This window comes from Mesoplodon bidens (genome assembly GCF_964165515.1).
Source record: "Mesoplodon bidens genome assembly, chromosome: 3".
Classification (NCBI taxonomy): domain Eukaryota; kingdom Metazoa; phylum Chordata; class Mammalia; order Artiodactyla; family Ziphiidae; genus Mesoplodon; species Mesoplodon bidens.
Genome location: NC_138178.1, coordinates 167,573,775 through 167,596,923, shown reverse-complemented (window position 1 = coordinate 167,596,923; position 23,149 = coordinate 167,573,775). Strand labels below are relative to the sequence as shown.

The following is a 23,149-nucleotide window of genomic DNA, read 5'->3' as shown; positions in this document are numbered from 1 at the left end:
TCATCAGCTCCCCTGGTTCTTGGACCTTCGGGCTGGGACTGGAACTACCCCACTGTCTTTCCTGGGTCTCCAGCTTGCAGACAGTAGATCATGGGACTTCTCAGCCTCCACAGTCATGTGAATCAATTCCTTGTTTTATAGATATATACAGAGAGACACACAGAGAGAGAGAGAGATGGGTGTATATATCCGCTATTGGTTCTGTTTCTCTGGAGAACCCAATACAGCTGTAGAACTTTTCAGTTTGGCTCATTTAACTACGGGTCAGCTGCATCCAGGAGCCTTAAGGCCTGAGGCAGAGGCAAGAGAGGGAAGCGAGGAGTCGGGGACGTGAGTGGGAGAAACAGAGCAGCACAAGCTACAGGCTCCACACAGGAGGGTAGATGGCTGAGGAGAAACCCAACCAGCGCCAGGGGGATGGGAGTCTCCAGGTGGGGCGGTTGAGGCAAAGCTAAGCAGGGGCTGGAGAACACCAGCACCAAGACCAGCACTGGTCCCCTGTGAGGCTCACCCGCGAGGGAGGGACCCCGTCCCAAGAGGTGAAGCTGGGTGACTTCTCAGATCCCTTCCAACCTAGGGATCCTGTGACTAGGTATGGAACACAACCTGTCTAGTGCCCAGTGGTTCGGGGCACAAGTGAGGGAGAGTATGGCTTTGGCCCCGTGCCAAATGCCAGCTGCCCCTCAGGCCAAAGCTTGTGCCTGGCAGCCGCTTCCAGGTGAGCTGACTGGGAGGCAGCCTCACTGGTTGCTGGGAGCTCTGCTGGGTTGGCTTCCTGTGCTCCCCACATTCCCCAGAACACACTCACCCTCCATGGGAGCTTCACTACGTCACTGCCAAGGTCCGATTATCACTGGGACTGCTCTTTCCATCTTCTTCCAGTCCACTAGGGTCCTCTGGGGGAGCTGGGAGAACTGCTGTTTTCCTGCCATCGATGGTTATATAATCCTGCGCGTTCAGAGACGAGGGCAGCTCCAGGCCTACAGAGAGCACTTCATTCACTTAACTCACCACAGGTGATGACCTCAAGTGTGAATCATTTCCAAGGAAGCAAGAGCTGCGGGGAGGCCAAAGATGGGCCTCTACACTGGCTTCTTGGTTTGTTCTCACATTTACTTTTGAAATAATGGCTACCATGGAGGTGGACCTCATCTCTTCCTTGGTCTGTGGGCTCCCAGCCCTCTCCCCTGCACACAGCAGGACCTGAACACGTTGCGATAGGTCATGACTACCCATTTCTTTGTTCTCTGTTCATCTAGGCCCCAGAGGGAATCATGGGCCCTCCCTCCTCAGAAGTGTCGTAAAGTGGGGGTGGGGAGGGGAGTGAAGGAGCTCCGCTGGCGGGACCTGAGATCAGGCGGAATCGGATAAAACAGCTGCAGAGACAGGAACCATCCCCTCTGCTTGGAGCAGGGCCCCAGGGCAGGCAGAGCTGCCGGAGTGGACCCATTTTCTTACAGCCTGCAAAGGGAGGCTGGGTACATTTAAAAGCGACTAAAAACAATCGGAAAAACCACTATTCTGAATTGGTTTATTTAAATTTTACAGAAACCTGATTAGAGTTAAGTATGTAATTATAAGTCCAGTAACAATTCTACAAAAATGCACATACAATGCCAGAATTCCTTAAAAGTAACTAATATCATATTCTTGTTTTGCATAAAACATGCATTAATATCAACTGCCACATGTTGGCCAAAATCAGTCTCTACAAGAAGAGACGGTCCAATACAGTCAATAAGAAAACTAGTTGTTAACAATAGGTAAAAAAAAGAGGTTTTCTGGTTAATGTAAAAGGAACAGTACCTTTCCAAAAACAAGCCCTTCACCACTGGGTGATTTGTGTTGTGCTGCACAGCAATGCATCACCTCCAAGACCGGGTCCTGACCTGTCATAAGGAAGGAAGGAACTTTCTGATAGTTAAATCAAATGTCTGAGAAGATATAAACTTTCAGGCCACAACGGTACACAACTAGTACCACCTTGCAGAGGGGGTTCAAAAATCCTCAGACTTGGGACAGAGTTCCCAAGCTGGGGATGTAAACCGTCTTGAAGATGCCGTGAGCTCTCACCCTAGCCCTTCCACCCTTTCTACAAGGCCAGCTCAGAGCACACAGGCATCTCCTGTGGCCACAGGACCTTCCAGCTCCACACGTCACTCTTCATGAGGATATATAATTAGGAGGTTTGCTGCAGAAAAACGAGTTGTACTATTTCTTTAAGTCCTTGACTTTCTGTAGGTCTAGTTCACCTTATCCAGGGATCGGTGGGCACTTGTGACTGCTGGACACACAAAAAATATTAATATACACTTGTGGCCCCAAAGCCTCAAATGCGTATAGTCTCACACCTCAAAGTGTGTCGTCTACTGTCAGGAAAGACCACGCTCCTCCAGAGGGGGAGAGCAGCTGAGGGCTCTTTGTTTATCAGAATGGGTTTTCCACATAGACTGAGGGGCTTTAAAGAGATTTCAAACCAACTGAAAGGACATCCCCTCAAATATGGGGTTTTATACAACATCCCATGAGGTTCTTCAGAAGATCTCACAGTCACTAGGGACGCAGCTGTGGACAGTAACGTTTATATACACGAAGCTCATCATATGCACAGCCTAGGGCCTTGCTTGGCGTCTCTTCCACACAGTCTCCCAAACCAGAGCACTCACTGCCCTGCTCGCCACAAGTAAGCTAAGCCAGTAGCTTTTCTCTTCAGCACAGATTTAAGGGGAAAAATAATAATTTATTGGGGGTTCTAATACCATTTTCTTAACAGAACAACATCAAAATAGGTCTGTTTATAATCTAGGCTTATGACTATCCCTGATAATATAAAGAAACCCAGAGGACTTTGTAAACCACCAAGATTTCACAGGGTAGTACCCGGTCTATTTTCTAGGCAGCAGAGAGGGACCAGTATAATGGCAGATTTTCTCCAGGAAGCCCTGTGAGCACTACAGTACTGACATTCTAATCATCTGGTGCCAGCAGACGTGTGAATGAAATTCTCACTTTAAATCTGTTAGTAAAATTTGTAACAACGGTGGGCTTCCTCAATCCTGCCATCAGCCAATCTCCTTGCCTGTGATTAACATCTAGGCCAGAAAACCGTCAGTCCGGAGGTTTGGCCTGGAGGAAGCAAGCTCTGAGATCCCTTCTAAGCTGTGACCAAACCTCAGAAAACAGCGATGTGGGAGAAGGGGCAGAACAGGCTTGAGGAAGCTTTGGCCCAAGGCACCACGACCGTAGGGGTGGGGGGATCTACGGAGGGTGGAGCTGACAGGAAGAGAACTTGACAGAGCAGGTCCTGGGAGACAGCGGCTCTGTGACAGGGCAGACACGCTCGGGAGTTAAAGAGCAAATCGTAAGGGGGAAAAAAAACTAGTTGACTTTCTCAAAACCAAATCAAACGTTCTTGAAACTCAGGAGCACATAACCCTGGCTGGACTGGCGTGGTGGGGCTCAAGTCTGTGGAATGAGCTGCATTTAGCTGAGTCAGAAAGAATGCTGGTTGTGAAATCAGCAGGAGGAGGCCGCTCCAGGGGGCACAGAACGAGGACCGACCGTGAACTATGCCTCTTTTATTCCTGGAACAGTAAGGGGCGTCCTCACTGGCTGGATGAGAAGGCGCCATGTTCCAGTCTAGCTGCAGTAATACTGCATCCCATCCACTCTTCTTCTCTTTTTTGACTGAAATTCTTCAAAGAACTGCTGGATGTCCTCTCTCTTAACCACCTGTCGAGGGAGAGGGAAAGTTAGGAAAGGGAGCATCACAGAACAGCACTAACTGGTTTGTAACATTCACAATCGAGTCCAACAATACTGCTGATAAGGATTGTTTTAATGTGTAATTCATTATCCTATCTCCACTGCACAGACAAGCTCATCCTGGCTCAGAGACTGGCCAGTCAGAGTCACGCGGTAAGCAGGCAGCACACTGGTACGGAGCGTGGGTTCCACCACCGCCCTTGGTTTCCTCATTAAAATGAGATGAAAGCGTCTCACCCATCTAACAGGGCCGTTTGAAGAGCAGTGAGATGTAACGCCTGTAACACACTGCCCAGCACAGAGTAAGTTCTCAATGAGTATCAGCTGAAAAGGAAAGGAGCAGAGCCAGGACGAAAACTGAGGGGACTAATGGTCTCCTGAGGCCACTGCTCCGCCTCATGACACAGCTGTCTTGGGAACGTCCTTCGGTTCTGCAGAAGCACCCACAGCAAGCAAAATCTGCTTTCTTGAGATTTGTGCTCTCTCCTTTACTGAAAAAAAAGGAACCCCCAAACTCCTCCCTCTTCAAGAGTCCAAAATTAAAGATGTTTGCTATGTAAAGAGAAAAATAATTGGCAAAAACTATGGAAGCAGTACTCCCAGTAAATGGAATATCCATGTTATGCAATAAAAATGAGAAATTTATCTTGTATCTTATTGGAAAAAGGACTAGAACATCAGATAAAAGTGTTTCTATTAGCAAAATATCAAAAATAAGAAAACAAGGGGAAATATAGAAAAAAAGTAAACCAGACCTAACCAGAAGGAGTCCCTGCTCACCCCAAGAGTGAGTCTGTGCTGCAATTGACAGGTTTGTTAACATGGTTTTTAATTACAAAGGTAACACATTCTTATTATTATAAAGGAGTAAGGGTGGGGCGGGGAGAGGGAGGGAAAGAGAAAAAGAAAAAGAAAGCGCTGGAATACAGTGAGCAAGAGGGAGAGAGAGAGAGAGAGAGAAGAAAGAGGACAAATACTTGTGGGTAAAGCGAAAACCTCCCTCTCCACTCCCCAGGGGTAAGAGCGCGACATCCCCAAATGGCACAGGCAACCTGAATAACTCACTGGGGCAAGACATGACCTGACAACTCCTCGAAATGAAAGAACTCCACACCAGACTGGCAGCTGGCACACCAGTCTCACAGGCACCAAGAGTCAGCTGGGGGTCAACCTGTGAGGAATTAGAACCCCTCACAGACTCAAGATCGAGATGCTAACGCACTCTGAGGCAACCACAGCTCAGAGCTCTAAGACACTGGGCTTGGGAATGCACACTTATAAATGCTAATAAATAGGACACTGGGGAGTTCCAATGTGAAGGATCTGCCCCCAGCTCGGATCACAGACATTAAACGCTGAAAGGCAACACAAGGACGTTTCTCTGGCGAGGAAATAGTAGGAGGAGACCTAAAAGCCCACAAATTACACAAATTAGAGTGTGTAATCTTTAGTTTCTAGGCATCCTCAAATGGTCACAGCCAATATGCAGAGTAGAAATGTTAAAGAATAAATACCTGGGTCCAATAATGAATCATTTTATTGGTTTGTCCTAGAAAATGTGTAGTGTCTAAGTGTTATTATTATTTTTCAGTCAGGCACAAACATTAAAGGGCAGTCCGTCATTTGACAACACCCAGACCTTATTAGCATTCTCTTCTATAGCCAAATACAACCAAAGCAGACGAGCTCTAAGACAACTTAAGGTGTTTGTAAAGATCTAGTTAGTAATGTCGAAAACAAACGATAAAAAATACTTTTCTGTCCTTTAAAATGGTCACATCAGATTATCTCAGACTCATAAAGAATGGCTCCAGCTTTCACAAAGATCCATACACTGAGGACACATGTGAAGACTCTGGCTAAAATTGTTCCAATTGTGAATGGAAAAAGACAATATACCTACTTTTTTTCTTTTATGTGAATTTAAGTGTGTGTGTAATAAAATCAATAAAGAGCACAGCAACCACAAACTACACAGAAGCAGAGGCAAGAGCATGTGCTCTGACACAACGGAAAGACCCTGAACGTCCACCAACAGTGCCGAGGTTAAAAGAGTTACACCCGGGGCTTCCCTGGTGGCGCAGTGGTTGACAGTCCGCCTGCCGATGCAGGGGACACGGGTTCGATCCCTGGTCCGGGAGGATCCCACATGCCGTGGAGCAACTGAGCCCGTGCGCCACAACTACTGAGCCTGCACTCTGGAGCCCAGGAGCCACAACTACTGAGCCCATGTGCCACAGCTACTGAAGCCCACGTGCCTAGAGCCCGTGCTCTGCACCAGGAGAAGCCACCACAATGAGAGGCCCGCATGCAGCAACGAGGACCCAATGCAGCCAAAAATAAATAAATAAATTTATCAAAAAAAACCCCAACAAAACCCCAAAACAGGTACACCCATGGACCCTCTTAGTTCCAGTGAGAGAGAAGCCTGAGGCTGCATTAAGCAGAGGACAGCCTTTGCAACAGAAACGAGAATAACTGTCAAGAGCTGCTGGGAAGCAGGAAGACGTCCGTCCCCAGTGACACTGAGGAACATTCTCTAAAAACGAGAAAACCATCTAGCAAGTCTCTTTAACTTTGGACTTCACAATTCATTTTGCAGAAAGGCAGCATTGCCAGATATCCAGGCAGCTACAAGTTCTTCCCACATTTATGAGAAAGCACTCGGTTGCAGAGACTTCTTCCAAGAAAACAAGTTTCCGGGCACGTCCCGAGTGTCTGTCAGACCCACGTCTGACTTCATTTGTCTGTCTAGCTATAGCAGAGCAAAACATTTTCTGTCCAGAAGGACAACTGTAGGCCATGAAAAGAAAAGTTTTGCTTTATATCTGCCTCTGGAAGATAGAAAAGTATTTTAGAAAAAAAAGTCCATCATAAGTGTATGAGTAGTAGAGGGCTAGGAGGTATTGGTAAATTCATCTGGAAAACTATTTTATCAATTTATTTATTTATTTATTTTTTGGCTGCACCCCGTGACATGTGGGATCTTAGTTCCCTGACCAGGGATCGAACCCACGCCCCCTGCAGTGGAAGTGCATTGTCTTAACCACTGGACCAGCAGGGATGTCCCTGGAAAACTATTTTAAAAGATTACATGGGAATTCCCTGGCGGTCCAGTGGTTAGGACTCCTTGCTTCCACTGCAGGGGGCATGGGCTCATACCTGGTCGGGGAACTAAGATCTCACGTGCCACGTGGCCAAAAAAAAAAAAAAAAAATTATACGTTATAGAGTTAGTGTCACCCTTAAAAGCATGTAGACTGTCCTAACCAGCAAGAGAAATGTTTTAGCCCCCCAATATAAAGTTCTTTCATTTTAAACTAGAACTCAAAAATCACAGAAAAGCGGTCTGGCTTTCATTTTTTCCTGCCTGGTCATTTTTCCTTCTTTCTCCAAAAATCCCTGCTTGAAGGTCAGGACTGGGAGAATCAGTATGGCTGATCCAATGGCCCTCTCCTAAGCTACAACGATTCTCTCCAGATCATGCAAGACTGCTCCGCCCCTCATCCGGAGGGTTGGGAAGGAATCCTGATGTGGCTAGTCCACTGGTGTTTCACTACTATTGATCTCCCTTTCCTCTGCCTGCATTAAGCTCTCAGTCATCTTTTTCATCAAAGAAAATGAACTATGGAAAACAGTATGGAGGTTCCTCAAAAACCTAAAACTAGAACTACCATATGATCCAGCAATCCCACTTCTGGGTATGTATCCAAGAAACTGAAAACACTAATTCGAAAAGATACGTGCACCCTAATGTTCACAGCAGCATCATTTACAATAGCCAAGACATGGAAGCAACCTAAGTGTCCATCAACAAAAGAATGGTTAAAGAAGATGTGGTACACACACACACACACACACACACACACACACACACACACACTGGAATATTAGCCATAAAAAAGAATGAAATTCTGCCATTTGCAACAACATGGATGGACCTAGAGGGTATTATTATGTTTAGGGAAATAAGTCAGATAGAGAAAGACAAATATTACATGTTATCATTTATATGTGGAGTCTAAAAAATAAAACAAACAAATGAATATAACAAAACAGACTCACAGATATAAAGATCAAACTAGTGGTTACCAGTGGAGAGAGGGAGGGGGAGGGGCAAGTGAAGGGTAGGGGATTAAGTGGCATAAACTACTATGTATAAAATAAATAAGCTACAGGGATATATTGTACAGCACAAGGAATGTAGCCAATATTTTATAATAACTTTAAATGGAGTATAATCTATAAACATGTTGAATCACTATGTTACACACCTGAAACTAAAATAATACTGTAAATCAACTATACTTCAATAAAAAAAAGATACTTTATTCAAAACATACAAGGCTATGATTAAAACTCTAACTAAACTTACTGTGCCTTCATCAGCAAATCTCTTGAGATAGTCTTTAAGTTCAGTCTTCAAGTCATTGTATTCTAAATCAAAACAACAGAAAAAGGACATAAACTTTAGATAAGCCATTTGCATTTAGAAACAAAATATTTCTTGACCACTGACATTTGAGTATGTTAGTCTAAACCACATTTTTCTTTAAGTGAAATCTGCATAGAAACTTGTTCTCAATTTCTCTCAAATTCCTCCATTTTGACATCTGGGACACTTTTTCATTCAAAAACCCTCAAAAGGGGCTTCTCTGGTGGCGCAGTGGTTGAGAGTCCGCCTGCCGATGCAGGGGACACAGGTTCGTGCCCCGGTCCGGGAAGATCCCACGTGCCGCGGAGCGGCTGGGCCCGTGAGCCATGGCTGCTGAGCCTGCGAGTCTGGAGCCTGTGCTCCGCAACGGGAGAGGCCACAACAGTGAGAGGCCCGCGTACCGCAAAAAAAAAAAAAAATACTCAAAAATACTCAAAAAAACAGAGATATCCTCATTCCCAAAAAGATTAGCTAAGAACTTTTTTTTAAAGTTTTCCATCTCTCTGGAATTCTAGTGCTTGAAATATCTTGGACTTGTCAAACATTAAGTTTTAAAACTCGTGCACTCACTCAACAATTTATATTATGTACAAGGCACCTTGAGGGCTACAAAAATGTTTTAGATGCAGCCTCTATCCTTGGAAAGCTTTTACTCCAATAAAGGCAAAAGGAAATTAATCAAACAGTTACAAATACAAGACAGGAATAATCAATGTCAAAAAAGGGGCACAAAAGTGGTGGCATCCGAGTAGAAATGGCTAGGATGGAAATCACTAAAATAGGTTGGGCATACTGGGGGACAAAATGTAAAAGCCTGTAATTAAGGGTTTGGGAATGTTTCCCCTCTAGTGGTTTCCTGTGAACCACTGAAGCATCCTCAAGAACTGTCAAAAAGATGGCATGCTTTGCTCAGAAAGATGACATGTAATGTTCAATGAAAATTATTTCAGTGAATGGAAAAAGAAATTGCTTTCCTTTTATTCTTTACTCATACATCTACCCTTAATCAAAATAGCATGTTACGATTTCTCAAGCATGTAATTATTCTAGCATGTAACCCAAATTCAATGGAAATAGCGGCTAAATACCCAGCAACATTACAATCAAGCAAGTGTAGGTGAGGCCTACTATACAATTCCAAATTTAAACCATCTTTGTGTTAAATTAAAATAGGTTATTAGTTGTCCTCCTTATACATAATTTTTTTTAATAGTGAAGGAAACTTCATGAACTTCATAAACTTTCACAAACAATATTTACCACAAATAAGTTCCACTTGCTGGACTCTGTTCATGCTGTTAAGGGTGTCCATTAGAGGGTCTCTCCTGTCAGCTGCCTGGTCAACCTTGCCTTTGTTTTCATAAGCCAGAACTGTGTCACATTCATCTGTCAGGAACAGGACATCTAGATCGCCATACATTTTCTTTAAAAAATAAAACCAGTTTCCCCATTAGAACTGTATGTCATTCTCAGAAAGTCAACCTCATGAGAATCACTAAAAATTTATTTAATTAATATCCAGAAAAACCTGAGCCTTTTAGCGAGTTGCTTGAACGTTTTATTCTTTTTGCCCAAATCTCTTTTAGAAACCTCCCAACTTCCCAGTAGATAATATATGATCTAAGAGATCTTTATTTAAAAACCACTGACTTACTGTAACTTTCAAGTAATATGTGTTTCCAAGAAATTCTATGATGTAAAAAAGATAAGCTATTTTCCACTGAAATGAAGCTAAGTAAATAAAAAGTATTGCATAATTCTTAATTTCTTTCAGAAGCATTCAGACTGCAAATACTATTTCATAAATTTGCTTAATATAAAAAATTTTCAGTTCTCTATACTCTAATATCAGTTTCATAAATATACTTTTCAGGTGCTCTTATTTTAGGCATCAGTCCACAAAACATATTAATATTGAACTTGATCAGGTACTTACCATACAGTCTTTGCAGGTACATAACTTGCTACGCCAGTTCAGGGGCCAATAGGTGGCGGTGTCTTTCTTTATAAACTGCTTAGCTTTAAGCTCCTGAAGTTTGCAGCCAGACTGTGATTCTGTGTTGAGAGGTTGATTCTTAAATGCTGTCTGAAATTAAATTAAGTTTTGAAGTGTGTTTTTTAAACTATCATAGTTTTCATAGTTTAGATTTTGTCAAAGGATTTCTTTAGGCAAAGGGTACAACTGAAACCCAAAGCTATATAGATTACAGAATTAATTTTGCTTAAGTTTTATTTCTTTTATAGCTCAGATTTCATGTTACCTGGAGATCAGCTTCAGAACTAGAGCTGGTACATGGTTCGTTCATCTGCTCTGCTTCAACTTCCTTCTCAGCAGCCTTCCCATGTTCTGGAACATCCTTTTTGAGGGCACCATCATGATGAGCTCCATTTTCAGGTTGGATAACTTCCTGGTCACCTACCACATCAACATTCAGCACCAACCCATCATCTTCAGCAGTTACTTTGGTTACTGTGGGTTCATTGAAAACACACACACATATATCCACAGACCAGTTAGCCAATGAAATCACTTAGTCTGATTAAAACATACTTCAGAATCTAGAAAAGGAGAAAGTGAACCTTAATCTCTGGAATAATAAGAAAGGAAATAACACTTTTTTAGGTTATGTCTGCCTAATCCAAAGAGTCAAATAACTGAGAAGATCATTTAAAAATACCAACCACGGGCTTCCCTGGTGGCGCAGTGGTTGAGAGTCCGCCTGCCAATGCAGGGGACACGGGTTCGTGCCCCGGTCCAGGAAGATCTCACATGTCGCAGAGCGGCTGGGCCAGTGAGCCATGGCCGCTGAGCCTGCGCGTCCGGAGCCTGTGCTCCGCAACGGGAGAGGCCACAACAGTGAGAGCCCCGCGTACCGCAAAAAAAAAAAAAAAAAAAATCACTACTTAAGCACTTTCTATGTAAAAGAGAAAAAAAAATACTATAGATATTAAAGACAGAGGGACACCTCAAGAAGCAAGAGGCAACAGGAATAGATTTAACTGCAAATACAGGTAGAAGGGCAGTTTTAGAAGAAACAACAGCTTTTCTTTACGAGAGAAGGAAATCAGAAAGGGCGCGTGTAGAGACAGAAATACTGTGAAGGAGAGAAGAGAAATGATAAGGGAACTCAGTTTGCATGATGGCATTTCAGTTTAGTAGGAAATGAGGCCATCTGCTGACAGGGAAGGAAATGAAGGAGGGGCAGAGGGAAGCGGTTAAGAAAACCTGATGAAGGCGAAATAAATTCAGGTCCAGCAGAGAGTGAGAGTTAATTGTAAAGGGTATGAACGGAAAGAAAGCACACCACATTCAAGAACGTGGAGACAAATCAAAAATGTCTGATGCTGCTTGTGGTTTGTATGGTGAAGTGTTCCCTAAAGGTGAGAAGGGCAAGAAATTGTGAGGCCAGGGCAGCAGATAACTGCCACTTTAAAAATAAATTAACACGTATAGCATTACAAATAAAATAAAATATTTAATGCCTAAAGAACATTCATTGCTGATTAGTGGTTTGGGGTCAATTTCTTAGAGTATAATAAAAGCACTATATGACAAACTATACCACCACCCCCTCCCCAACCAATAGCATGTCTTACATTTAAGAACAATGTTTATCTCTTTATCTTTCAAAACCCCGTTCAAAACTGCTTCCTCCATTTTCTCTAATTCTGGTCTCATCCATACTCTGCATCACGCCATTTAAGTACAAATTTGTTCTTGGTAGTCTCCCAGTCTATCTATCAGCACCTTGTGGAGAAGGAACAGGTCTTATACTTTTTTCCGCAGAGTCCAGTTAAAACTAGTTGATAAAAATCATCTACTGAACATACAAATTGTTCTGAACATACAGCACAAGTTGGTGGAATACCAACTCCACAGAGACATTTACCTGCCAAATGTGCAGCATAAGCCCACAAGAAAGAACAGCGTTTCATGCAAGCCTGGCACACCATCTCCTGGAAATCTCCACTCTCAGGGGGAACGGCACCAAGATGCTGCGAACACAGAAAAGCGAACATTTTCCTTGTGATCACCAAGTTGTCCCCAAAGCCCATTATTTTATAAAATATTGCGGGACTTCCCTGGTGGCGCAGTGGTTAAGAATCCTCCTGACAATGCAGGGGACACGGGTTCGATCCCTGATCCGGGAAGATCCCACATGCCGTGGAGCAACTAAGCCGGTGCGCCATAACCACCGAGCCGCACCCTAGAGCCCACGCCCCACAACTACTGAGCCCACACGTCGCAACTGCTGAAGCGTCGCAACTGCTGAAGCCCAAGTGCCTAAAGCCCGTGCTCCGCAACAAGAGAAGCCACTGCAATGAGAAGCCCGCGCACCACAACAAAGAGTAGCCCCCACTCGCCGCAACTAGAGAAAGCCCATGCGCAGCAACGAAGACCCAACGCAGCCGGGAGAAAGAAATATATTGCACTAGGATGCTGATCATATCTTTACTATATTTTTAGAAGAGTAATTATAACGTAAAATATAGTAAATTCCAAAAGACAAGATCTTTTCTCTTTTTGTAAAGACAATGTCTTTAAAAGGTAAAAGCTCTCCTTACCCTTCCATGGAACCAGTCTTCACAGACTACACACTGGATCATCTCATCTGGAATCTAACACGGGAAAGCCATTTGTTTGTTAATGATTACAGCGAATTCTGGGATACCAAAGTAAATCTGGCACACATTAGAATTAGATATTAAATAATTCTCTACCAGTTCTGTAAAACTGCTATCCACATGCCAGAAGTCAAGGGGACAGGGAGAAATGGCAATTCAAGGGGCCAAAGAAGTTCATTCTCCATGAACTGGTGTTACAGAAGGATTACATTAAGATAAGCACTTTGTGAGCAATTATCAAGGCTTTCATATCAGTTACTTAATATATGATTCCCATAAAACTTTATAAATAAGTAATGTATTCTCACTTCAGACATAAACCCAGGCCCAGGGAGGTAATGTGAATTGCAGCAAGTTGCAGAAGTGACTGCACAGAATTTTCACTTTTGTGAAAATAAAAGGAAACTAGAAATTAAAACTCACATTCACCCACTTATGTGTGCACAGAAAAAGGTTTAAAAATACATATACCAAAAAGTGTTAACAGTGGTTGTTTCTGGGAGGTAAGAAGGTACAGGAGTGAGGAAGAAGAAAAATTCTTTTTAAATTTTGTGTCTACGTCTAACTGAAATTTTTAAGAGGATCCAGTTTGTACACCCTATTTCTTTCCTTGTAGGGATGCAAGAAATTGAAGGTCATTTTCTGGCAAGTGTTCAGGGGAATGGAGCAAACAGGCAGGCAAAGGCGGGGAGGAAGGAAAAGAGTTCTGGCCTTGAGAAAGTCCTGTCCGATATTTCATTCTCATGATGTGAGAATGAGAATAGCTGGGGTCTGTTCTGGTTGTAGCTCCAGCCCAGATTCATAAGAAGGGATAAATCTAGAATCCTTTCACAATCCCCAAATCCCTGCTGAACAGCTAAAGGGTCAAATATGACAAAAGGCTGAGGAGTGAAGGCTAGAGATGACACAGTCCCGGTGCTAACCTCTCAATCTCTTACCTCATCTTCAGGATCAGGATAAGGCCTCTTGCAAATGCAGTACAATCCAAAAAAGTTGTCATTGTACTTATTGCCACAGTTTATCTTTGCTTTGTCCTGAAAGATATTAATTTCAGTATATAATATGGTCTAACTTTAACTATAATTTCATGCATCATAAAATTAATAAATTTGTGCATTAAATATCTCCCCCCCACCACCAGAAGCTGGTCTTTAACTTTCCAAGTACAAAGGAAAAAAATTCATTCCTATTAAAGGGATACTTTTTCCAGGATACAGGGAAAAAATAAAATTTATTTTCTATGCCTTCTTTGTAGCAATTGGGGGAAAATGAATCATAAATATTCATTATCAACCTCTGCAAGCTGACATTGGCCTAGAATTTCAAAAGACTTCTAATGCCCAGCTGTGACAGCCAAGGCCCCCAGGTTACTAGGAGGCAAAAAGCAGGCAAGGAAATTGTCTAAAAATAATCTTGAGGAGGGAAAAAGCATGACAGTCTTAGCAATATGACTGAACAATGTAAAGCCCCTTACTTTCTCTTTCATTTCCGTTATTTCATTGAAAGTTGGCGTATAAGCATAGTTTTTATTATCCAAAAAGCACTGAAAAACTTCTGAGTGCACATAACCCACTCATTATTACCAAGTTTTATTTCTTCAGTTTTTAAAGTCATCCCCTTTGCTTTAAAAACCTTAAAGTAGGGCTTCCCTGGTGGTGCAGTGGTTGAGAGTCCGCCTGCCGATGCAGGGGACACAGGTTCGTGCCCCGGTCCGGGAAGATCCCACATGCCACGGAGCGGTGGGCCCGTGAGCCATGGCCACTGAGCCTGCGCGTCTGGAGCCTGTGCTCCGCAACGGGAGAGGCCACAACAGTGAGAGCCCCGCGTACCGCAGAAAAAAAAAAACCCTTAAAGCATAGGCACAATCAACATAATTAAAGCTGAATCACTTTAGAACATTCCCCCACAAACCCTTCATATTAATTACAATCTATACTGTAGGCTCTGAAAAGGTTACTTAGTTTTCCAAAAAGTAATAAATGGGATAGTCTAATATTGATTTGTCCATTTACAAAGAATAAGCATAAGAACTTCCTTTTTGGAAAATACTTGGTTTTTATCCACTCGGACAAATATCAATCTCAGCTACTTTTCATGCATTAATAGTTGCAGTGCTTACTTACAGGAAATAATTTGCATTCCAAATTTTTAAACTTGCTGTTTCCACAGTCACAACGAAAATTTCTGAAACAAAGGAGGAAGAGCTGATTTTAATTTTTCTTTTATATCTAATGACTTACTCTTTAAATTCATGTCATAGCCTCTTCCCTTTCAACTGGCTTCTAGGATCTAAAAAGTGACCTTGGTTGTTGTTCATGTATCCAATCCAGAATCTCTCCAAGCACATAACAATAAAAGATTTAATAATTCTAGAGATTAACATGCATAAAGACAAATATCTATATTACACAAACACTAATGAAATAATGGCAGAGCAGCAGGAGTAGTTGAGTTTGCACCATAATTTTATTTTAAAAGGCCCTCTGGGGACTTCCCTGGTGGTGCAGTGGTTAAGAATCTGCCTGCCAGGCTTCCCAGGTGGCACAGTGGTTGAGAATCTGCCTGCCCATGCAGGGGACACGGGTTCGAGCCCTGGTCCAGGAAGATCCCACATGCCGTGGAACAACTAAGCCTGTGCACCACAACTACTGAGCCCACTTGCCACAACTACTGAAGCCTACACTCCTAGAGCCTGTGCTCTGCAGCAAAAGCTACCGCAATAAGAAGCCCATGCACCGCAACAAAGAGTAGCCCCTGCTCTCCACAACTAGAGAAAGCCTGCGTGCAGCAACAAAGACCCAACACAGACAAAAATAAATAAATAAAATTAATTAATTAATTTAAAAAAAAAGGCCCTCTGGAAAACTGCTCTCTCCAATTATATTATATAAAAACACATTACATTTTACCAGTGCACAACTACTTTGAATGCAAAAAAAAAAAGATTAAGAAAAAAGTGCAGCTGGAAAAGAATCTAAATATTTGAAAAGCATTCAGCATCAGTCTCTGACCGTTTTACCTTTTTGTGTATAGCTCAAAAAGTTTATGACTTCCATGACATTCATAACTGCAAGCTAGGCAAATTCCTGCTGGTTCTTCTCCCTCTGGGGTGCAGGTACTACAGGCATATAGTGCTTGTCTCTTTACTGAGCCCTAAAAGACAGCCCCAAAATGGAAAAAGAGAGAGAAAAAATTGAAGAAACATGGCAGAGTCACCTAATGCCCATACTATGATCTAAGAAATAACTGAAATCAGATTACCTGTGGTCAAGATTTTCCTGTAAAAAACACTGAGGCTAATAAATTAGCTTATTCAACAGAATACCAAAACACTGTTGCATGTTTCATACACTAGTGCTTGTTTTCATATAATTTTTTCTTAAAGTGATAGAAAGAAGTTTAATATTTTCAGTCAGCTGTGAATAAGCTGGTCTGCTTAATCATTTCAACACATAAAAATGTAGGAGAATGCGTGTAAGTTTATGTAAATAATAATCATACTTAATTTTGGAAAATGCTTGTGGTTCCACCAAAGAGAAAACCAATGAATTAAATGAATCCCTTTGATTTTTAGATGTATGCTGAAGTATTTAGAGGTGTAGTGTCATGGTCTGCAACTTATTTTCAAGTGGCTGAGGAAAAAAGAAAAAAGAAAGTCTATTACAATGAAGGGGTAAAAGAAAAAACAAATGTAAAATGTTAAAAAGTGAATATATGTGAAAGTACACAGGTGTTCATAATATTATTCTTTCAACTTATCTGTAGACTTAAAATGTTTCCAAATAAAAAGTTGAAAGAAAAACAAGCAAATCCTGATAATGGATAGTACCCTCTTCTGGGAAGTGGGGAGACACAAGGAAGATACAAGGAAGCTTCTGGTATGCCGGTAATGCTCTATTTCTTGATCTGGGTCGTACGTACCTGCATGTGTTTTTGTTTATGCTTTCCCAAGACTTATATATGGTTTGTGCACTTTTCCACATATTTCACTACAAAAAAAAAAAATGTTAAGGAAGTCCGTTTCAGAAACCTAACTACGGGCTTCCCTGGTGGCGCAGTGGCGGAGAGTCCGCCTGCCGATGCAGGGGACACGGGTTCGTGCCCCGGTCCGGGAAGATCCCACATGCCGCGGAGCGGCTGGGCCCATGAGCCATGGCCGCTGAGCCTGCGCGTCTGGAGCCTGTGCTCCGCAACAGGAGAGGCCACATCAGTGAGAGGCCCGCATACCGCAAAAAAAAAAAAAAAAAAGATGAGCTTTAAATCTGCAAGTAATGGTGGATGGTGGAAAGTGCTGGTAACTACATTTCAAAGGTAACTTACATACAGCCTTTTTAAAAAAAGGAAAGCAGAGAAAAAGTTGTTTCAGTGGTGACCAAAGGTTTTTAAATACCAGAGAACATTAAGTACATCTGACACAAGGTGTATTACAAAAATGTAACCACTTTGCAGTGTAAACTCAACTGGACAACGATGACAACTGGTATTATGATCTCAGTCCACACCACATAATGACCCCAAATCTCTCTCCCCATCCTTCAGTGTTCCACTCCACCCCCTTGGAAGGTAACCTTCTTCCTCCTACCAATTCTCACCTCTTATTAGTTTTCTTCTACCCACCTTTCTCCATTTTTGTACCTAGAAATATAGGATGAGTCACCAAACACGACATCACACCCCCTCAAATCCTTGTTCACTACATCTTCCAAATGCTTTCTCTCCTCCCCTCCCCTCCTCTGCCAGTGCCGGCAGCTGTTCGGGTCCCGGTCTATCCCCCTGGGGGGCAGACTGCAGACAGATGCGGTATTTGCTTCTTCTCTCCAAGAAACCAGCTAGCACTTGTCAACCTAAATCGCAGAGGAACCAGCTGTCCAGGAGCCCAGCCCACACGGGGAGATTTTCAAAACCAGAACGCTCTCCTTTCACTCTGTTTTGACTCTCCCATTCGATTCCTAATAAATGCTCTGAGGATGCGAAAAGTAGAGACAAAGATGTCTGGATGTGAGAGGTCACGGGGACGGTTTCGTGAAAAGCAGCTGAGGCACCGAGAAGAGACGGGAAAGGAAGGAAAGAGCAGCCGCTCCAGGGCCAAAGCCTGGAGAATGGTGGGGGGCCGGACGGAGGAAGACCGAGAAAGGAGGGGAGCCCTGCTGGACACAGGCTGAGGAAGGGGGCTCAGGAGACTAAGGGTAATAGGACAACTGGGCCTGCGATGGGGAAACGTACTATGAACAGCGGCGCCGGACCACCACGGGGGTGCCGGCCGCGGCAGGCGGGAAGAGGGTAAGTCCAGCGGGGAAGAGAAGGTTCAGGGGAGCCCGGGGGAGGCGAGGCCCGGGCCGCGCGCCCACCTGCGAGTAGGAGCACTTCTCCGAGTCGCTGCCGCCCAGGACGGCGCACGCCTCATTCTCCAGCTCCTCGTCCTCCTCAAGTACGTCGACCAACGATACCACGGGCTCCAGCTCCAAATGCCGCCCAGCGGGCTCCTCGGCTCCGGCCATTCTCAACTGTCACCCAGACCGCCTCTCGGCCCCGGCGGAGGCGGGAAAAGCGGCCGCGAGGGGCGGGGCCGGAGGAGGCGGGGCCTCAGTGCCAGGCACCAATCCCAGAGAAGGGTAGCGAAGGAAGGGGGAGGAGCGACTTCCGACAAACGGAAGTTACTCCTCTCCCTTCTCCCGCCTGCGCCGGCGGCTAGTTGACTTCCGCTTCCGGGTGGCGCGTCACCGCGGCGCGCTCTGGAAGTTCGGCGGTGTCCATGGAGTTGCTGGCTGAGTACGTCGGGCAGGAAGGGCAGCGACAGCAGCTACGGGTGCCCTGTGAGGCGCCGGGCGTCGCCGACCCTTTCCAGGGCTTGTTGTCGGGCGTGGCTAAGATGAGGGAGCTGGTGACCAACCTCCTCGGCTCCCCGGTACAGCGGGAAGCACAGGACCAGGTGGCGGCGGCTCCAGACGACGCGTTGGACGGTAAGTTCTGAGATGGTGCTGGAGCGACAGATGGGTGGGCAGGGGCGCCCGGGGAAAGTCTGCTCAGGGAGCCCGCGTGGAGTGGCAAACTTGGAGAAAGTGAGCCTGGGGGGAAGAACTCCAACTAAAACTTGTTAGCACCTTCCGCCAGATCTGGGCTGTACCTGGGCTCATTTACCAGGGCTGCTTTTCACGACTGTCTTTGCATTTATATCATACACACACACAAAAACGTGCTGAACGGCTACTGCTCTATGCCAGTCATTGGGCTGAGCTCTGGAGAAAGAATGAAACTCAGTTCCTGTCCTTGTGGGACTCTGACCGCTGAGGGGTTAGAGAAACACTCTTATTAAAGGGTAGAAGGATGACCCTAGGCTCCTCTGTAGCTATTGCAAACCTGGAGAACCCAAGAAGACTTCAGAGAGGGCGTGAATTCTAAGCTGGGTGTTGGATGGAAAGGAATTTTCCCCGGTGTAAAATTACAGACAAGTTTGGAAGACTGCCATCTGTCACAGAATAGGAGCAGGTTCCGAAGATTGCAGCAGATTTCAGATGAACAAGTCGTAACTCTCAGGGACTCCTTTCCTTTCCCAGTTTTGTAGGTGCAGTTTGAAAGTAGAAACGGGAAATTTAAGTGTATTCGTTTTTTTTTAAAGACTTGTCTTGACTACCCTGAGCTGAAGAACCTAAGAACTAAATATTAGAATCAGGACTTAATTCCTCTGAAGAGGAGCTTAAACTGTACTGTACTTTCCTTTCCTTTCCATCTTGTTTACATCTTGATTGCTAGATAATGTGAAGGAACCAATTCAGAATATTACACGAACTTCAGATAATAGATTGTTTCCATGAGAGAGAAGTCCTGGTTCTTGGCTCCAAAAGTTCCTCTCTAATCCGTTGAAAATATTATCATTGGAATAAGGACAGGTATAGGTAGAGCCATTAAAAAAAAAAATATATATATATATATATATATATATTATTACTTACTGGAAAAGTAACTGCCGTCTGTTCTACTAATAGTGGGTCTGTAATATCTTCATACAGGAAGACATGCTTTTGTATATTTAATGAGGTCCCCATAAAGCTTCGGTTTGAATTTCCTTTGTTAAAAGCTGTAGAGATTAAAATGACAAATTTTATCTTATATGAATCATATCTTAATAAATACAAAATTTTTTAAATGTAACAATTATGAAAGAAAAGTGATAGAATGCAACACTAGAAAGACAAATAGTGGTCATCATTTTGTAATGTACAGAAATATTGAGTCACTGTGTTGTGCACCTGGAGCTAACAGTGTTGTGGGTCAATTATACTTAAATTGAAAAAAATCATCATAATGACAAAAAAAAAAAGAATCCAGTTACCAAATGTGCAGAAGACTTGAATAGACAGTGCTCCAGATAAGATATACAAATGGCCAGAAAGCACGTGAAAAGATGCTCAACATCATTGACTTTCAGGGAAAGGCAAATCAAAGCCACAGTGACATACCATGTCATGCCCACTAGGAAGGCTGTAATCAGAAAGAACAATAACAAGTCTTGGCTAGGATGTGAAGAAATTGGAGCCCTCATACATTGCTGGTGGAAATGCGAAATGGTGTACCTTCTTTGGAAAACACTTTGTCAGTTCCTCAAAAAGTTAAACATAAATTTGTCGTACGACCCAGCAATTCTACTCCTAGGGATTCCTAGTTCCACTCCTCGTTCTCCCGAGAGAACTGGAAACATGTTCCCATTAAAAACAAGCGCACAGATGTTCATAGCTGCATTATTCATAATAGCTAAAAAGTGGAAACAACACAGATGTCCATCAGCTCATGAGTAGATAAACAAAATATATATCCATACAATGGAATATTATTCAGCAACAAAAAGGAATGAAGTACTGATAAATGCTATACAACATGAATGAACTCTGAAAACATGATAAGTGAAAGAAGGCAGACACAAAAGGCCACATGTTTTACGATTCATTTATATGAAGTGTCCAGAATAGACAAATCTAAGAGATAGGAAAGTAGATTAGTGGCTGCCAAGGGCTGAGGGGAATGGGAAGTGACTGCTAATTTGTATGAGATTTCTTTCTGGGAAGATGAAAAGTGTTCTGGAATTAGTGATGATGGTTGCACAACCTAGTGAATATCTAAATCAATAAACTGTGCACTTTGAAAGTGAATTTTATGGTATATGAATCATATCTCCAAAAAAACTGATAGAAAAGAAAGGTTTTAAACACCAAAATTCCCAAAGTCTTTTTAACTGTACATATGTCTAATTTGATATATCCATTGTTCTATTAATCCCTAAAGTGAAATGGTCTCATTATCAACTGCTTTAGCTATGTATATTTCTTTCAACCAACGAACATATTGTCATACAACAAATATTTATTTTAAAAGGTGATGCAGAAGATGATGCAGAAGATGAAAATAACGTTGATAACAGAACTAACTCAGATGGACCATCTGCAAAACGGCCAAAAACACCAACTTAACTGTAGTTTTTATGAAATTTAAAAGACTGCTATGATATCTTATTTATCACACACTGACATTTAAGGAAGACTTGTGCTCTAGTTTGGAAAGAGCATTTGTTTTGTTCCCCTGGGACAATTTTGTCAAAGAAGAAACTTTTCTGCTGTTTCCATCAAAGAAAGATAGAATAAATGTTTAGAAAGGAATCTTTTTTCTTGAGTGAGAAGTAAGTTTCAGACCATGGAGATAAAATAGACATTTAATAATGTATAAAATCCACTATGTTGGCAACTGAATTTTTCTTTATACTTTTTAAATACCCTCTGGATTAAATTGTGTGATGTCTACATCTTTTAGCTTCTGCTTCTGTTATAAAAAGTACATGTCAAGGCTCATGGACAATTACATTTCAAGGAACTGACATGAACAAGTGGTGAAAATTGGGTATTAAATTTAAGAATGGCAGTTCTGTATAAATAGAAGGAAAATGGGAATAGAGAGAAATACTGAAGAGAAAGGAGAGCCCTTGAGAGAGACCCAAGGAAACCTTGAATCCACACTCACCCAGTACACAGACTTCTGGAGACGATACCACTCAATGGATATATGTTTAACCTGTACCTTAAGAGAGTTAAATGGGGTGTGCTTTTAGGCTGTGATTTATGTTAACACAAATATAAGTCTTTAGGTAAGCAACCTGTGTTGAATATAAAAAGATATTTCGTGTCATCCTGTAGTCAAACTTTGATTTTGCTTAGCAAAGGACTATCAAATCCTTTAAATATACATATGTATATATTCCTAAAATATATGTGTGTGTGTATGTATTCCTTTTCTGCTTGTCGGAGGGACTAAGGCATTTTTCATTTACTCTGCGTGTTTCCTGATTCATTTAGATAGCTAAACTGCAGAGAAATCAAGTAGCATTTACCTACTGAAACACAAATTGTCATAGAATTTTAGAGTTGGACGTAACCTTACAGATTATATGATTTATTTCAGAGGTGAATCAAATGTTAGGTATTTGCCCTGAGTTACAGAGCTTATTGGCAGAGCTTGGGTTATACACATAGCCTTTGAAAGATTCCCGTAGCACTTTCCCAGTTACACATTCTGAAACCTATAGCTTACAAAGTACATGCTATTAAGGAAACTGAATTTACACACCTTTTCATATCTTTAAAGTATTGTTTTACTTGGAACATCAGCCTTCTACTAAGTACCCTTATGTAATTAAAACAATACCAACTAGAAAAAGTTTTGTAAATGGTCAGAAATTACCTTGTTTAGTTTGTGATAATGTCTCTAATATTGGGACTTTAGCTCAGTTACTGATTTGTAATAATCTTTTATCTTTATACAATCCTTAAAAAAACTTAACCTGTATAATTAGAATAGTTCATATTTTTAAAGCAGTAGCTGAACTTTGCTCCTGAACATTTTGTCTCCTTCTGTGTTTAGTAAGTTTGTTTATGAAGAAGAAATGTCAACATATTTTTGCTTGTGGTCTAGTGTTTGGAGGTCTGGGTTATAGGTCTGATCGATCTTTTTCTGATTCTAATACTGTCTTCCTAAGTGAGCCACATGCATGACAGAAAAGATTTTGAAGGTTTGAGGGACCAGCTTGAAGGACCAGTAGAAAAGAAATGCCTTGACTGGTTTTCTAATCTGAAAACCAGAGGTAAAACGTTGGCCACAGGCATACAGGATACAGTTATTCTCTGAAACATCTCCAACTTTACTGTTATACAAGAAAGTCAACCCCACAATCCTACCTAAAAATAAGCTTGATGCTAGACTTAGATTTTTTTTTTTTTTTTTTTTTTGCGCGGTACGCGGGCCTCTCACTGTTGTGGCCTCTCCCGTTGCGGAGCACGGGCTC

General features: G+C 42.5%; 2 protein-coding genes across 2 annotated transcripts; one reads left to right on the top strand and one right to left on the bottom strand.

Annotated features, from left to right (window-relative positions):
• Positions 1–1,535: 1,535 nt before the first annotated feature.
• On the bottom strand, positions 1,536–18,383 carry UBR7 (ubiquitin protein ligase E3 component n-recognin 7). Its single transcript, XM_081229128.1, has 11 exons — positions 18,174–18,383; positions 15,845–15,978; positions 14,949–15,009; positions 13,764–13,859; positions 12,766–12,819; positions 12,090–12,195; positions 10,461–10,669; positions 10,136–10,285; positions 9,460–9,622; positions 8,140–8,201; positions 1,536–3,732 (listed from the first exon to the last, which is right to left on the bottom strand). Exons 1-11 carry the CDS (start codon positions 18,321–18,323, stop codon positions 3,640–3,642), a joined length of 1,278 nt encoding a protein of 425 aa, XP_081085254.1. The 5' UTR covers positions 18,324–18,383; the 3' UTR covers positions 1,536–3,639.
• Positions 18,384–18,524: 141 nt separating this feature from the next.
• Positions 18,525–21,618, top strand: GON7 (GON7 subunit of KEOPS complex). The gene is made up of 2 exons (XM_081229130.1): positions 18,525–18,785; positions 21,193–21,618. The coding sequence occupies exons 1-2, from the start codon at positions 18,578–18,580 to the stop codon at positions 21,285–21,287; spliced, it is 303 nt and encodes a 100-aa protein (XP_081085256.1). The 5' UTR covers positions 18,525–18,577; the 3' UTR covers positions 21,288–21,618.
• The last annotated feature ends 1,531 nt before the right edge of the window (positions 21,619–23,149 follow it).